The 16,960-nt window shown below is 29.5% G+C and overlaps 3 protein-coding genes across 5 annotated transcripts; 2 read left to right on the top strand and 1 right to left on the bottom strand.

Moving 5' to 3' along the window:
* The first annotated feature begins 2,537 nt into the window (after nt 1-2,537).
* LOC112691117 (hydroxyacid-oxoacid transhydrogenase, mitochondrial) lies at nt 2,538-4,225 on the top strand. Its single transcript, XM_025565272.1, has 2 exons — nt 2,538-2,722; nt 2,786-4,225. The coding sequence occupies exon 2, from the start codon at nt 2,796-2,798 to the stop codon at nt 4,185-4,187; it is 1,392 nt and encodes a 463-aa protein (XP_025421057.1). The 5' UTR covers nt 2,538-2,722; nt 2,786-2,795; the 3' UTR covers nt 4,188-4,225.
* Nucleotides 4,226-5,263: 1,038 nt separating this feature from the next.
* Nucleotides 5,264-8,121, top strand: LOC112691246 (proteasomal ATPase-associated factor 1-like). Of its 2 annotated transcripts, XM_025565413.1 has the most exons (8): nt 5,264-5,661; nt 5,763-5,824; nt 5,907-5,947; nt 6,079-6,269; nt 6,341-6,436; nt 6,526-6,731; nt 6,794-6,936; nt 7,634-8,121. In XM_025565413.1, the coding sequence occupies exons 2-8, from the start codon at nt 5,775-5,777 to the stop codon at nt 8,080-8,082; spliced, it is 1,176 nt and encodes a 391-aa protein (XP_025421198.1). In that variant the 5' UTR covers nt 5,264-5,661; nt 5,763-5,774; the 3' UTR covers nt 8,083-8,121. The 2 variants fall into 2 exon arrangements, with proteins under 2 accessions (XP_025421198.1, XP_025421191.1); XM_025565406.1 differs by lacking the exon at nt 5,264-5,661 and having other exon boundaries at nt 5,696-5,824.
* Nucleotides 8,122-8,627: 506 nt separating this feature from the next.
* LOC112690901 (CCR4-NOT transcription complex subunit 2-like) lies at nt 8,628-16,798 on the bottom strand. 2 transcript variants are annotated; one of them, XM_025565014.1, is made up of 7 exons: nt 15,994-16,798; nt 10,343-10,596; nt 10,002-10,273; nt 9,541-9,849; nt 9,210-9,471; nt 9,042-9,149; nt 8,628-8,973 (listed from the first exon to the last, which is right to left on the bottom strand). In XM_025565014.1, the coding sequence occupies exons 2-7, from the start codon at nt 10,513-10,515 to the stop codon at nt 8,748-8,750; spliced, it is 1,350 nt and encodes a 449-aa protein (XP_025420799.1). In that variant the 5' UTR covers nt 10,516-10,596; nt 15,994-16,798; the 3' UTR covers nt 8,628-8,747. The 2 variants fall into 2 exon arrangements, with proteins under 2 accessions (XP_025420799.1, XP_025420795.1); XM_025565010.1 differs by having other exon boundaries at nt 9,960-10,273.
* Nucleotides 16,799-16,960: the final 162 nt, after the last annotated feature.

Here is a 16,960-nt window from a genome sequence, read left to right on the forward strand (position 1 = left end):
TTTTTTTTTTACATTTTTATTTGTTATACATTTTTTATTTTTTTGTGTGAATGAATGGTACAATTTTGAATTATGTATTAGTTGAATAATTTGAAAAAAATTATGATTCCATATTTGTCTTCATTTAACCACTGAAGTAACACATTGTCATTATTATTTGAAATTTTAAAAAATAATAGTAATTATGGTTAAATAATTCGGGCTGTTGTTAAAATTATTTATATATTACGTAAAAAAAAACGATTTCACAAGCACGACGGTAGTTAGCAACACGACACGACAAAGACGAGTTGAGAACAGACTAAATTTCTCCTGTGATATACCAATGGTACTTATGGTACTTATAAGTCCATATTATTATTTGTCAGTGTTTCGTTATATCGATAATGAATTCGAGCTAACCGAACAATATAATACACCTAGACATATATCTAAACATACAAAACTATTTATTTTGATCAAATTACAAAATATGTATATATAAATAGAAAGGAAAAACACCAAGTCATATACATGTGTTGAATACTGCAGTCCCCGAAATTAATCGCCGATAAAATGTTTAATAATAGCACAACCAATTTTAAAATAATGTTTATTTAATCGGTAGATGGTACTCTTAAATACCGACCAGTGAGAATCACAAATATATTGTTCACTAATATTTTATACGTATTTTATTTTAGTGGACTTATGAGTACTGTCGGTCGACAAAGGGTTAATCGAAAACAAAATAAAAATACCCGATGGAATGAAAAAAATTCTTATTAATTTGGTATTTAATTGGTTAAACATTTTCGTTCAAATTTAATTGACTGAAGTGTATATTGTAAATTGTTTGCTAGAAGTGTTAAAAAATTCAAAAATGTTTATTACTTATAACAGTGGCGAATTCAGGATATTCTTTTTTTTATGGTTGGAGGGGGGTTGAAAAATGTTTTCCCTTGGGATATTTTTTATAACGTTGCAGTCAGTGATTGATAATGAATTAAGATAATAGTAAGTAATATAATACATTAATTTAAATCTAAGACTACTAATTTCTTGTAAGAATAAAAATACAAATTATATACTTTCCCTCATACTTTTTTTCTTAATTCATAAAATTATTGATTTTTAATATATATTTTTTCTGATTTTGAAGGAAGGAGGGTTAGCCCCCCCCCCCCCCCCCCCCGTTTATCTGCCTCTGACTTATAACATTACGTTCTTCAGTACTTTGACCAGGTCCACATTATATAGAAATTATATTTAATGGGATCTGGACAAAGTATTAAAAAACTTTATATTATAAGTAATAATAAGAATTTTATGGTGTTACTTAATTGCAGTTGACACGCACTGTATACGCATATTATAACATACACATATATTATACATACATTTATATTTATGTTGTAAAAAATAAAATATTTATGAATATATTTAGATTTCAAACTCGACTAAATGAGTAAATTGGGTATCTAAACTACAACAACCGTAGATTAAGAAGTCAAATAATGTTACAAGTATAATTAGTTTAATTGTTTATCATTCATTTTTACTAATAAAAATGCAAGTCTAAAGAGCATTTTCTCAACTTGTTGATAAGCACGTTCGTTTTTTTTGACGTAAATAAAAATATTTAGTGACGTAAGAACGTAGCTAATTGAAGTTTAAGAAAATGTTCTCGGGAAATATGAATGAATACCTAGTATTTACAATAGATCTAACAGCTATATATTTTATCCATTTGATTTTAACAATACAATTATTAAATGACAAAACTACGACGTAGTCTTGAAATACAGTAAATTATTGTCACCCAAAAACTCTCAGATTCCGTCGAACGGGGCTACAAAATATTCGTTCTAGTCATATATGACCATAGGCGTGAACTGGTAGAAGGGCAATTGCCCCCTAGAATAAATTAGGAAGGGCATTGCCCCCTCTTATATTTAACATACCTTGTTTTAAAATAAGTACAAAACAGCTGGTTATAGCTATTATATACAAATTTTTTTTTAAATCTTAATCTTAAATTTTTGCTTATCTAACATAATGTTAGAAAATGAATAATTTTACGTGTATATAATAAAATGTAGGTACACCTCGGACACCCTTTTCGTTAGATATGTAATTCTATTTTTGCCACCCTAATAAATTTCCAAGTTACGCCTATGTAAATGACTCACATCATTTGAGCCTTTGAGATAAAATAGAAGTATTTAAGAATTTTTTATTTCAGCTATACTTTGTAAAGTACATTTGAATTGATATGTATAAGTGAAATAAATTATTATTAATAAGTACTTAAATAAGTTATTTTGTTTAATTAAAATTTAAAAAAGAATCATATGACTGTTGTTAGGAGTTAAAATAAAATTATGTTTTTTAAGTTGATTAATATTATTAAATACTAATATATTAAAATTATTCAATCAGAAATTAGAAATTATAGGTACGCATTATCCGATAATAAAAAAAAAAGGCGAATAATAACTGTTGCCAACACCTGTTGAACCCATCGATATTGTTATCAATTTTATTTTAATGACGCACTAGTTAGAGATTAATCTTTCAGAACCTTAAAATATCCAACACTTTCCAACAATCGCTGATCACTGTCTATGAATCATAAAATTGTGAACCATCATTAGTCTTCTTCAAAAGGTGAATTATCGTAGGGAATTATTTTAAGAAATACGAGTAATATTGGTTTTTTATTGTCAGAATTGATTTGAAGGTAAGTGCTCCATGTCAAATTATTTTTTACTTTTTAAAATAACATTATTTTCACGATTTTTAGATTCTTCAACATGAGGTCTAGAGTAATAAGCTTAATGGACACGCTTAACTCTGTCTCTTGTAGATGTCCAGCTCACTCTAATCTAGGAAATCTACCAACAAGGCTCAGTTCAACTGTAGATCAAAAAGAGTATGCTTTTGAAATGGCATGTTCCACTATTAGGTATGGACCAGGTGTCACCAGAGAATTGGGTATGGATATGGTTAATATGCAAGCCAAACAGGTATGTGTCATGACGGACTCAAATCTAGTCAACTTATCGCCAGTAAAAGCAGTGCTTGACTCTCTTACCAAAAGTGGTATAAAATATGACCTCTATGATAAAATTAGAGTAGAACCTAATGAGAAAAGTCTTGAGGCCGCTACTGACTTTGTACGTAACTTGCAATTTGATGCATTCATAGCTGTTGGTGGTGGTTCTGTCATGGACACTTGTAAGGCAGCCAATTTATACTATTCTGATCCAGAAGCAGAATTGTTGGATTATGTTAATCCACCAATTGGTAAAGGAAAACCAGTTACTGTACCATTAAAACCACTGATCGCTGTACCGACTACCACTGGAACAGGAAGTGAAACAACTGGTGTCTGCATATTTGATTATGAAAAGTTGAAAGCTAAAACTGGTATTGCCAATCGAGCTTTAAGACCAACGTTAGGAATTGTTGATCCTTTGCATGCATTAACTCAACCAGAAAGAGTTTGTGCTTTCAGTGGTTTTGATGTATTTGGTCATGCATTAGAATCGTTCACAGCTGTACCATACAACGAGAGGTCACCACGCCCAACTAATCCAATTTTAAGACCTGCTTATCAGGGACGTAATCCCATCTCAGATGTTTGGGCTCGATACGCATTGGATGTTATAAAAAAGTACTTCAAGAGGGCAGTATATGACCCCGAAGACTTTGAAGCGCGATCCAGCATGCATTTAGCCTCTACTATGGCTGGTGTAGGTTTTGGTAATGCAGGTGTTCATTTATGCCATGCTCTGTCTTATCCAATTTCGGGAAATGTGAAAAAATATCAAGCCGTTGACTACATTGCTGATCATCCTATTATTCCTCATGGGTTAAGTGTTATTATGTCAGGGCCTGCTGTGTTTGAGTTTACATCATCAGCTAGTCCAGAACGTCACATTGAAGGAGCCAAATTATTGGGAGCTGATGTCAGTAGGATCAAAAATGCTGATGCTGGAAAGGTATTAGCTGATGTCATACGTGGATATATGCAAGACATGAAAATTGATAATGGTTTGTCAGCACTTGGATATACTAAGGACGATATTCCAGGGTTAGTGAAAGGTACATTACCACAGCACAGAATAACAAAACTTGCTCCGCGAGAACAATCAGAAGAGGATTTAAGTCTGTTATTTGAAAAATCATTGACTGTTTTTTAAAAAGTACAAATATATGATTTATTTTAATTATTGTTGAAGTTTGAAATATTTAATTTATGTCATTTTATGTTACAAATAGTTTATTTTCTGTACCTATACAAGATTTATTAAACCTGATTTTAGAAATATAATAACATTTTTAACCTATCTACTTATTTTTTTTTTTTTAATACAATAATATCATATCATATAATTATAATTCTTTAGGATTTATTGGCTGATAGTTCAATAGCTGTTTATCTTGCTTCATACATAAGCTTTTTCTTTCTACTCTAAATACAAACAATTTCCTTATTCATCATCAATGTAATCATCATAAAAATGTAAATAACTAAGAATAATAAAATAATTAAGATTATTTTCAATTAAAAAAACTTTATTTTACCTTTAAAAGGATACTCAAAGAAATATATTTTGTTTTAATGTTTTCTTTTTCTTATTATAAGATTAACGCCAAATAGCTTTTATAGAGTGAATACAGTTTAAACATATATAAATTAGATGGATAACAGCATAGATTTAAGTACAAACCAGATTAGGTGAGTGAACATAAGAACAATTTAACAAAATACATGAAATATGATGTGAATGTAAATCACAGTTGAATGGTCAGCATAAGTATCCTATGAATGGGGTGATTATGGCTCATTTATGTTGTTGAATAAGAAATAGATAAACAACTGCTAATGATCAAACTCGCTAATAATAATTTGGGTAAGAACTTGTTGATGTATTGATTTTAAAAATTTGTTTTTTATATTTCTATACATAATTTAAAGTATTTTAAACAGATTAAAAGTGGTGTCAAAATAATATAATTGATATGTAAATGTATAAATGTATAAATAATATGTCGATATAATATAATATAATTCTATACAGATATTCACCAAACATATTTTGATACGAATTCCAAAAAAATAAATTTCAAATTAATAAAAATATCATGAATGAAAAAGTAAACTCATGGAAAGCTCCCAGTCGAACCATTTTCTTATCAGTTCGACAATGTCGCTTTGTAGGTAGTTAATAAAAATATTGAAAAATTGCAATTGATAAAAAATAGAGATATCGATTTTAAAAATAATTATTATTAAATTTTTTATTTGTTCGTAATATTATGTAAATTTAGGAAGGAATAATTAAGTCAGTTAAAGGGTTATTTTTTTAATAGGTTGTTATCATAGGATTAAATGCTAGTCGATTTGTAAACACATTATTGTCTAATCTACATTCAGTTAATTTGTGTGTACTATTGTTCGAATTTGATTTGTTTACATACGAGTATATTAAAGTTTCCGTTGAAAACGAAAAGAAAAACATTAGGTTTAATTTTGGAGTATCCGTTTTTATGAATTTAGAATGTGCCTTTTATAAGCCTATTAAAATCAACTATACTTTAAATCTTAATTTTGAATTCATTTAAACCATTTGTTGTAATTTTATATTGTGGTCCATACCAACTATAAAAAATGTATAGTATATTTATTAAAGAATTTGATTTTTTTCAATCTACCCTCTACCATTTATTAATTTAATAAATATATATATTTTTTTTTTTTTATGAACTTTAAGCGTTGTATAACTATGAACGAGTGTTCTATGTATATTCAACATGATTGGGAAGAATGTATCAGGTAAATCTATTTTTTTTTATTAATATACTAGTATTGCAATATTACCTATTATTATAATCATATTATTAATTTTTTCACCTAGGTCCATTGGAAACAAAGTTTGGATTTCTGTTAAGCAGAGAAGTAAACTATTTTTTAATATTAAATAATTTTATCATGCTTTGTAAAATAGTTATCTTGCACTGTGCTAAAATCAGATATTAACCGTTATAAAAAAACTATACCAATTGTAACTATGATTGAATTATTTTTAGATAATCCTAGTATACATGGCCACTTGGTATGTAAATCCCTCAAAGTTAACGGATTACCAATTATACAGGGTACAAATGGATTTGAAGTAGAATCAGTATCATCATATGCTATTCAAGTAAAGCAAACTTCCTGTACTTTGGTTACATTATTATCACCTTATAGAGTTTTCAAAGATGTACATAATACCAGTGTAAGTACAATGTATATTTTTTAACTGAGCTTGTTACTATTGTACTATCAGTAATTTGTTTTAAATTTTAGATAACTTCAATGGATGTTATTGGTAATCAGTGTGTAACTGCATCAGATAGTGTTTTAAAAATTTGGAACAGCTTAGATTATGAAAAAGAAAAAGAAGTAAGGTTTTTTAAAATTTGTGTTTATCCATTTTATATCAAGTTTTTACTGAAAAATTATTCAAATGTATTTTTTATTGCTCTTTATAGATCACTATGACTGGTCATTATGGTGATATTTATTGTTGTCGTTGGTTTCCCAGTGTTAAGGTTGTCTTAAGTTGTGGTGCTGATTTACGAATTAAAATTTGGTCCGCTGATACTGGAGAATGCGCTGCTACATTAACTGGGCATACAAAAGCTGTAACAGATTTAGCTATAGTTGATAGAGGGCGAAATATTATATCTGTTTCCAAGTATTTACATTCCGATGAACTGTCAACTATAATTGTTTTTGATAATTTTATTAATTTAATAGAGATGGGACTGCCAAATTATGGCATGTTGCAAGTGGAAAAGTAATTGATGACCTTGTTAAGTTTAATCCCACAACATTCATAAATTGTTGTTCAATAAATTCACCAAAAAATATTAATCTTGGAGAGCGTGACATACCTGCTTGTAATTATAATTGCCAATTTTTTATTAGTATATTATAATTTAAATGAAAAATATAATCATATAACTAAACAACTTAATGGGAATATTTTAATAATAATTGATATTAAACACTAAATCATTTTTAACCTAACAAAGGAAATGTAAGTTTAATCTTAAAAGTAACCAACAACTATAAATTGTAATTCTTATACATCTGAAACTGTTAAAACATTGATTTCACAGTCATAATTTATTTATTTTTAAAAAAATCATTGAATATTCAAACATTTTTATTGCTAAATTATTTATCAATTTTTATAAAATAGATTGTTGTGTTCATACTAAATATATCAATAATATCACAAATGTCTTATGTCTATATAAAATAACTGTATATAATTATTGTTTTAATTTTCCAATTTTTTAATTGAGACCATTTCCATTGATAATTTATTTATTTGAATAATTGATTAATTATTTTCTAAGTAAAATCTAATACTTTTAAATTCATTTTTCTCAAGCTCTATACTATAAAAATAATGTACATTTTAATTTTATTAAACATTTCAGTATATACTTGAGAGATGGTAAAGAATCTCATTATGATAACAACACACATTTATGATTAACAGTTTTTTTTTTTTTTAATGATAAAATTCAATCTTTTTTAATATTATTTTCCTTTAATAATTATATATATATTTATATAATGTTGCAGTTGAAATAGAAGTTGGCACAGATGACAAATGTATATTAGTTGGTTGTGAAAATGGTATACTTGCGTTTATCGGTGTTTATTCACGAAAAACACTTGCTACAAATGATTTAGACAGCCCCATAAACGCTTGTTATTTAAATGACAATGCACAAGTATTTATTGGCTGCAATGATGGACGTGTGATATGGATGAATGAACAACTAGTCATTAAACACTGTGTTTATGACACCAATTCCCCTGTTAGATGTTTATGTTTATTTAAAGAACTGGTGGTATGTGGACATGGAGACGGTTCATGTGTATTACGGTCAACCAGTGGAAAAAAAGCATATTTGACTGGAACAAACGCAGACCCAATCTATGATGTCTGTACAGACACACGGTTTCTGTATACTGCGAGCAGAGATGGAGCTATCAGAAAATATTTACCTGAATTATTGCTAAACTAAGAAATTAATATTTTTTTATAATTATATATTTATGGACGACTGATGTGAATACATTATTTATGTACTCCTTTCATATTAATGTTTAATCTTCAAAAGTATGCCAAATATATATTTGATTTTATAATCTTTATTTACTATTTATTATTGATAATAGACCATTAAAAAATTTGGGGAAAGGATATGAAAAAAATTAAAAATAAGAAAATAAATAAAACAATTATATATTGTTTCAAAATTTTATTTATCAACTTAAAAACAAATAACATTATCTTAATAAATGAAGAATGATTTTTTTTCTTTGCTTATTTTGTCTTTACAAAATTGTACGTAAGTTTCTTTTATAAAATGACTATAAATAACTTTGTATTATTTATAATAAATGTTAAATTATTATGGTGTGAGTGTATATCACCAAAAAAATTACAGCAAATCTATCTTTTATTATAAATAATTGTAGAATTTTTATTTCATTTCAAAGGAGTGTGTTGTTGTAAGGGCAGAGAATATTGTTCTATAGGTATTTCATATATAATTGGGATTCAAGGGGTGAGGAGGGCTTTTTAGGAGTTGACGATGGCTGCATTGAGTATGACCGTCGCGGGCTGGTGTACGTCAGGTTCGGTCGCTGTTGGCAGTGCGTCTACGCCCCGACGGTGCTCGTTGTGTCAAAGTAGATTAGGAGTGGTGAGCGGCACATTTGGTACGGTTGGTCGACCTTCCAACTTGCTATACTCCAATAAAAATTCCTTGGGCACTTTGCGCCACGTGAGCGCATCAAACACATAATATGTGCCCCGTTCATACGTACTAGTTTTTTCTATTAAACTCAATCCAGGCGCTTGTGTAATCCATACACGTTCTTCCATGTGATAACGCCAGTCTCGAGAGTACCTGTAACAATTTAAATCATATTATATTAACACCAAGTAAATAAAAACAATTACTTAAGTTTCATTTACAATTCATTAGCCGCTGCCAATTGTATTGCATCACCATAATTAGTGTAAAAGAGATAGAACAGCAAGTCTTCTTTATACCTAGATAACTTGACTTGGGCTAACTTATCCCTGAAAAGAATTTAAATTATCAACATTTTTACTAGAAAATAATTTTTGAGAACTATTTACCGGATACCATGGTTGATAATGTACTCAGGAGGCCCATGGAATTCTACATCTTGCGGCCGACATGGAGCATCTGCCCAAGGTCCAGCAAAAGTTGGGTAAATGTTTTCAGGTGAGTTCAAGTTCAGTCCTAGTGCAGTTAAATCTTGCCCAAGAGCCAATGACACCAAATTAGGATCGGATTCTGCAGCTCTGATAAACGTCAATAGACCAACAATACCAAATTGATCACGTACCATACTTCCGGGTATGTTAGTTACTTTACCTATATAAATATTGAGATTAAACTAATGAACCAAACATAGCGAAAGTAATGAAAATCTGTAATAAAAACCATCAGGTGATGTTTGCACTCCTTTCTTAGTTCCTGAGTCCCCATTTTCTTGAGAATTGTTGTCCGTTTGGCTATTCAGATTGTTCAGTCTCTGGTCTGACGAATGGTCACTAGATGATTGTAAGCTGTTCTGATCTAATGAATTGGTTGTCAAGCCAGAAGCTGTTGTTGAGGATTGTTGGTTTGGATCCGTTGTCGTAGACGAGGTAGTTGTAACACTGAGAGGTTGCGTACCAGGCAATGCTGGAAAGTCTTTACTACTCATTGTAAATTCGCTCGTTTCGGACGTCGGTGCTTTCACCATTCCCACTAAAATAATAATAAAAATAAATAAATTATAGCAGAACTGATATTCCACATCACATAATACAAATTTTTTACCATTAAGTTACAACAAAAACAGAACAATTTAAACTCACTACTAAACAGCTGATCAAATGATTTGAATGGTGAATGTTTACCATAAGGTTTTCCTGCAGGCATCGTGCTGGAATGTAGAACACCGATATTATCTCCTTGCCCACTGCCAGATATACGTCCAGTTGTGAGGGAAGGAAACTCGGACGGGTCCAGTATAGGAGGTGCTGCATTGACATTGTCAACATGATTATTACCGAATGTCGAATGAAAACCATGTTGGGAGGACAAGTTGTAGCCAGACGTAGATCTACTGCTACTTGAACTTGACCCACCATAGTTATTCATTGCGTTATTCGCCAATGATGTCAAACTCCTTAATAAAATTATATTAACACATTACTTTAGTTACCACTTTATTTATTTTTAGGATTTAGGGACATACCATTCTTGCATGAGTGACGTAATACCCGGCATATGATTTCGCCTATCTGCTCCTGGGTTGGTCGCAAACCCGCCTCTTTGAAATATACCCCTCGATAAGTTACTGGCCTGGGGCGACTGCATGTTGATTGACGCCCGATTAGGCGACAGCTGTTGGTGTTGCGGTGTAAACATTGGCTTGCTGCCGCGGTAGCCACTGTTGCGCCTGTTGTTAACTTCGTAATGTGCCTAAGCACACGAGTTAAATTCAGCTTGCTGTAAAAACACAAAAAATTTTTAAGTATGTTTAAGTTAATTTAGTATTATAAGATAATTTAATAATGATCTTTAAATTAAATTATAAGCCATCTTAGGAACAAAAAATATTTTAAAAAAAAATTAACATTAAAAAAAACCTAGTGATTTTCAATACTGATAGCACATAACATTTTAAAAATTTACCATAATATCCTTCCCATTTTATGATAGCTCTTATTAAATTTAAAATGCAAATGTTGGAACTAATTTTAATGCTGGTAATGCACTATATAACAATATTATCTTTTTATTCCAAAGAACAATTCCAAAATTATTTTTAATTTTATACTTCAGTTATACAATATATTGTCATCTTAAGTCATAACCTATGATTCATACACAGTATTAATATTATATAATTGATACACAATATAAACTATAATAGAAGAATTCTCCCATGGGTATTCTTCAAAGTTAAAAGCTTAGGTTATATAGTATTCAGGATAAATGTCTATGAGTAAGTGCGTACTTATTTTATTTATAAATTTATATATTTTATTATAAATAATTTATTCTTAAAATATTTGATACAAATTTTTCAAGTGATATTTATTTTTATTCAGTAACAACATTTATATAAAAATATAATTGGTATCAAAGGAATTTCTGTAAGTCACAAATCCATTGATTTTGACTTTTTAATACTAAAAGTTTTATTGGTAAATATTTGAATATAATTGAGAAAATTTTAGTTTAAAATTACAATTTTTCTCAATGGAGTATTTTATGACCCAACAATTCTACAAAGCACAAGAATTAAGAGTTATAGAAAAATGTTGAATGGACCTTTATCTCATAATTGGGGCAAAGATTTTGATGAAAATGCATCTTTTTTGCTGATGTCTCAACTAAGGTTTGTAAGAAGAAAATGTGTTTCAAGGGACACTGATTAATTTAATGTAATTTTTATGTAGCAATTTTTCAGGGACGGATCTAGGAATGAAATACCCTTTATTTCACCCCCCCCCCCAGGGGGTCTTGAAATTTTTTTACATTTCAAATACATATTAGAAAGTGTTAAAATTTGGATAGTAAAAAAATCATATTCTAATTGAACATTAAAATTTAAATATATTACTAATAAATAAAGTAATAAAATAAGTCAAATAATATATTAATCGGACCAATCATTCAACTTCATCCTTCTAGATATTTTTGAAAATATGTCTATAACCTCACTGATATTCACAGGAATTTCTTTGTGAATATTTAAAACTACTTTTGACTCATTGTTGACCTCATATAATTTTTTATTTTTTTGTTGAAAAACTTCTTTCAGGACTAGCTGTGGTGACCGATTTAGTAGCAAATATCTGTAATAATATTCATATCATAGGAAAAAACTCATCACAATGTTTTAACGCCTCCATGACTGTATCTGGTTTTATATATTTTTCTTTCTGCCACTTAGCTTTCCAAATTGAAATTTCTGGTTTTATATCAATTTCTTGATCAAGCCAATCTTTAAAGTACACCATTGCTGTTTTAACTAAATCTTCTTCATCATATTTATCAGTATTTGATGGAATAAAACCTTCTGAAGGTATTACTTCGCTAAGTTTTTCATTGAACCTTATATTTAGCTGAGAAATCAAATAATCAATAAAAGGTAAAAAAATATTTATCTTATACCATTTTATTGGACTTCTTGTGTCAATATAGGATCTTGTCGTTTGACGACCGTATAAACGAGGTATTCTTATTTTTTCACTAATTAGAGCTGACTTATCAGAAGCATTTTTAAAATATTTTTCAAACTCAGATACAGAATTTTCTCTAATATTTCCAATAACATCAATGACATCTATTACATGTGAATAAGCTTTAGACAACTCTAACTTTGAACTTTGTAATACTATGCTTAACATTTTAGTATAAGAGAATAGTTCAGCTAAAATTTCTAAAGACTTTAAAAAGTAATTTCATCTAATATTTGCACTATAGCTAACAGCTTTACATACAGTCTCAGAGTCTGTCATTTTTTCTAATTCTTCTAAAGTAATTGTAATATAAGAGTAAATTCTCAAAAAGTTATAACAGAATCATGGCGTTCGACCCACCGAATAGCACATAAATATATATTAGTTTTTTTTTTTTTATGAGATTGATATAATGTATGTATTGATTTAAGTTCTTAATGGAAAGTCTTCAGCCTCTCTAGCCACCTATTCATGTCCGACCCTGCATTTTTTAGTATTTTATGATGAATTTAACTTTATATGCATTTTTAGGGCATTTTTAAGAATTTATTTAAAAAATTCTTAAATATTAGGGTGTTCAATTGTGTTTCGACATTTATTTGCTTAAAACTTGCATGTTGAGTGTGTAATCTACTAAATTGATTACTAATAAATTTGAGCACATCAACCCATATACCTATTTTATCAAAAATAGAACAAAATTAATTTAGTTGAAAGAAATTTTTCTATTTATAAGAGTTCAACGACGATCATAACAGTTATGAAATAAATTAAATTTAAATAAAGTTGAATAAAATATAAATATTAAATAAACAAATGAGTAGGTACCTATTTTGTTATTATTAAGTTAAATAAATATATTTAATACGTTTTTATAATATCAATTTTAAACTACAATAAATAATTTTTTTAGTGCATTTTTTATGATTTTTTTAAGAATTTTTCACTATTTTCTAGAACATTAAAATCCCAGCTACTCATCATACTACCAAAAATTGTTGGACAGGATTAGAATTATTATTTAAGCACCAATTAAAAATTAAATACAGGCAATTAATTATTACTATGCTGGGTTAAAATAATTTTTATACATGTTAAGAAGAAAACAACGTGAATTATCAATAATTAATAGCCAACAAAACATAAAAGCTTTCAACTTGGAATATTATCGTTTAATAAAGAAGTTTCCTTAATATATTAGCTTAGTAAATTGAATAAAATCTAATGAAAAAAAATAAATAAATAAAAATATTAGCTCTATAAATCATAATAAAAATCATGGGGAAAGCATATCTGATAATATCATAAATAAAATTATGAAGGAATACATTTCAAATAATTGTTGTCATAGATTATTTTTTCTGTAATAATCATATCTACAGAAATATACAAGTGTTTTATGAGAATTTAAAGATTAAAATTGTAGTTGGTAAAAAGTTTTCATTACGCCACCATTTTCAAATAGTATAACATCATGGAACTTCTTGTAGAAAGTTGTATTAAAGTTACAGTAAAAATCATGTATGAATTTTAATCATCAAATACATTTTTCAGGCTTAATTTTTTATTAAACATACTATGATAAAAATATTATGAAATCTCTCTTTTTTTAAACAGATTGGTTCAATATAATAACAATAATTATTTATTGTCTGAGGTTTTGTTTTGAAACATACACAAATAATAAAATTATCAGTACACTATTTATGCAATAAAATTGAAACACAGATATTTAATGATTATCTACTTCCCAACCTTAGTTTAATCACCAATTAAATTTGGTAATTTTAATAATTATTATTATGTACCTACACATAAAAATGACAACTTTTTTTTTAACAATATTCAACCATAGTAAATTATGAATAGTATTATGACTAAATTTTTTTCTATATTTAGAAAGTTTTATTGTTTATGATAAATAGATACTACACATTTATGATACTTGCAATAAACTGAAAATAATGACAATTTGTTCAAGTATTTTATAAATTAATTTTCTACAACAATTTTTGTTCAATGGAATAGATATTTATTACTGACTTCAGAATAAGATATTTTATCTATTTTTAGGTCCAAATCCAAACAACAGTATTTATGATTTGTCATTTATAAAAAAAAAAATTGTATTCAGGTTATTCCACAAATGCGCATGTGTTTTTTCAAAGAATTGTTTTATGTGGGAAAAGAACAAATTAAAAGCAAAATATTCATATAAATATACAATGATAAATAAATGATAAAACAATAAAATAAAATGCTTTTTAGATAATTAAGATATTATATGATTTTAATTTCAAATATTTGTATTGTATTTATATTACATTTTTGTTTTAGTAAATTAAAGCTCACATTTATTTTATAATATGTTACAATTCATAACGGGATTTATAAGTTAGTAAAAAATAATAAACGTATACCTATAGTACTAATTTTTAAAATATTTACATGAGGTCTGCTTTGCATATTATTTGCATTACATTGAACCAACAAATTGTATATATATGATAATTTATTTATTGAATGCATAAAAATGAATAATCCTTTTGATATCAAATAACCTAACGTAAATATTAATATTACACAATTTGGATAAGATTGTATTAAAATATTGCATAAAATTAAAAAAAAAATATTGTACACCTACAAGTTAACAATTTATCTATACTAGATACCTATTAGGTTATACATAACTCAATTGTAGCAGGACTAATTATAATTGGTAATTAACAAAAATTCTTAAAGTATCAATTCATCTTTAATAAGTTTCACTATATAACTAATTATACAACTTTTACATAGTAATACCCAACTCTATATCAAATCCATAGCCGAAATCTTAAGTCAAATAAGAACAAAAGATTTTTTTGAAATTTTGGAAAATAAAATTGTATTCTCTTTGTTTACAATTTTGTTTTAATCACATCTATGTTTCCAACCCTAGTCAGCTTAGTATACATTAAAAAAATTGTGTAAACTACACTCTTGTTTTAGTATTCTTAAAAAAAAAAAAAAAAATGAAATAAAAATATTAAGGAACTAGAAAACAAATTAATTGTAGACATATACAACCAGTTTTTCTTTTTTTAGAGAATTCTTTAAATTGTTATACTTCAATACCCTTCAACAGTAAAAATCAAAAACTATCAAGGGAACACGATAAATGAACGTCATGTAGGCCATAATTTTAGATGATACTAAATAATGATGCTTCAACATTTTATACATAAATTGATCAAGTGCTAGAAAATAAAAATGTGTTACTAATCAATAGTGTCCAGCGATGTTCAAATTCCATAAATGAATAAATTTACTAATTAGTAGTAAGCATGACCGTAAGTACCTATGTTTAAACACGACATTAATCTTATACCTAGGTCTGTGATTTCAAGACCCTTGAAAGATTTTCCCTCAGCAATCTGTCCAAAGAAGGTTCAAAGTTGGACGTTAAGAGAGGTGCTTTAGGTGAAAGGAAATTTGAAGGAACGCATTCGGAGACAAAAGAGTAAAACGGAAACAGCATCAGCAACGAACGAGAAGAGGGTAGAGGTACGCGACCGTGAAAAATGCATCCTATCTTTCTGGCGTGCAAGCGGCCGCGGTGACGTTCCCGACCAACCTTTTGCGTCTTGTTACTGGGGTGCTACTTGCTTACCTCTCGAGGGAGGCCTCGGAATTGGAAAATCTGCTGAATCCGTTGTTCAACGATGTCCGATGATGTTCGACATGATATCTGATGGCGCGCGAGCGCAAACACAACAAATACACGAATCAAACGCTAGCTACCGTCGCGTAGTCGTCGATGTTATTGTTGTTGTTATTGTCGTCGTCTCGGTCGTTTTGGCACAAACTCGCACGCGCGCACACACACAAACACGCACGCGCACACACACACACGCAAACGTCCGTATGGCGCGCGATTTGTCGACGGCAGGTACAAGACTCGTGGCTGTCAAAAGACAACGGTATGCGCTTTGCGTGTGACGCGGGAAAATGTCGGACGGCAAACGGGAACGCGGAAGGACTCTACACGACGATGACGATGATGATGATGGCGGCGGCGGCGGCGTATACACGATCACAAGTGTGCGAGTGTGTGCAACGCAATCGCGTCGTGCTCGTCGACAATGATAAAGGAGACGGAAAATTAAAGTGTACGAAAAAAAAAAAATTCGAGAAAATAAGAGACCTAGCAAGTAGTACTGATAATAACGGTACGTGTGAGAGGTACCAGTCGGCTTGAATCGCGCGAAACAACAGCAGCCGTTGCGGTGGTGACACTTGTGTCGTACGGCAGCGGTGGCGGTGGTGAAGGCTGCGATGATGATGACGGCGGTGACGGCTCTGAGGGGTGCGGGACGGTAACGCTCGTTGATATAATAATGTACACGGAGGACTTGGTGAATCCGCCGTACGCGAGTAGACCTATACAATGGAACAAACTCAATAACATTGGTGGGCAAACAAAGCGCTACGGCCGATTGCCAATGGAAGAGAAAATGGACCCAAGGTTTCGAGTCTAGGGCTCGTTAGAAAATTCGTATTTCACGCGCCCTTGCCCTGGGCCCACGATCCCGGTACTCCAGTTTGCCGAAAGCAATTTTTCTGTCCTCTGTTCGCCA

The sequence above is a fragment of the Sipha flava genome, unplaced genomic scaffold, assembly GCF_003268045.1.
Source record: "Sipha flava isolate LNK unplaced genomic scaffold, YSA_version1 115_pilon_pilon, whole genome shotgun sequence".
Lineage (NCBI taxonomy): Eukaryota > Metazoa > Arthropoda > Insecta > Hemiptera > Aphididae > Sipha > Sipha flava.

Excerpts from the sequence above, each read along its gene's own strand:
- LOC112691117 (XM_025565272.1), top strand. The coding sequence starts at position 2,796 with ATGAGGTCTAGAGTAATAAGCTTAATGGACACGCTTAACTCTGTCTCT.
- LOC112691246 (XM_025565406.1), top strand. The coding sequence starts at position 5,751 with ATGAACTTTAAGCGTTGTATAACTATGAACGAGTGTTCTATGTATATT. Across the intron at positions 6,270-6,340 it reads AAGATGTACATAATACCAGT|ATAACTTCAATGGATGTTAT; the intron begins GTAAGTACAATG and ends TTTAAATTTTAG. Across the intron at positions 6,732-6,793 it reads AATATTATATCTGTTTCCAA|AGATGGGACTGCCAAATTAT; the intron begins GTATTTACATTC and ends TTAATTTAATAG.
- LOC112690901 (XM_025565010.1), bottom strand. The coding sequence starts at position 10,515 with ATGTTTACACCGCAACACCAACAGCTGTCGCCTAATCGGGCGTCAATC. Across the intron at positions 9,850-9,959 it reads ATTTGATCAGCTGTTTAGTA|TGGGAATGGTGAAAGCACCG; the intron begins GTGAGTTTAAAT and ends TTATTATTTTAG. Across the intron at positions 9,472-9,540 it reads AGTGCAAACATCACCTGATG|GTAAAGTAACTAACATACCC; the intron begins GTTTTTATTACA and ends ATATTTATATAG.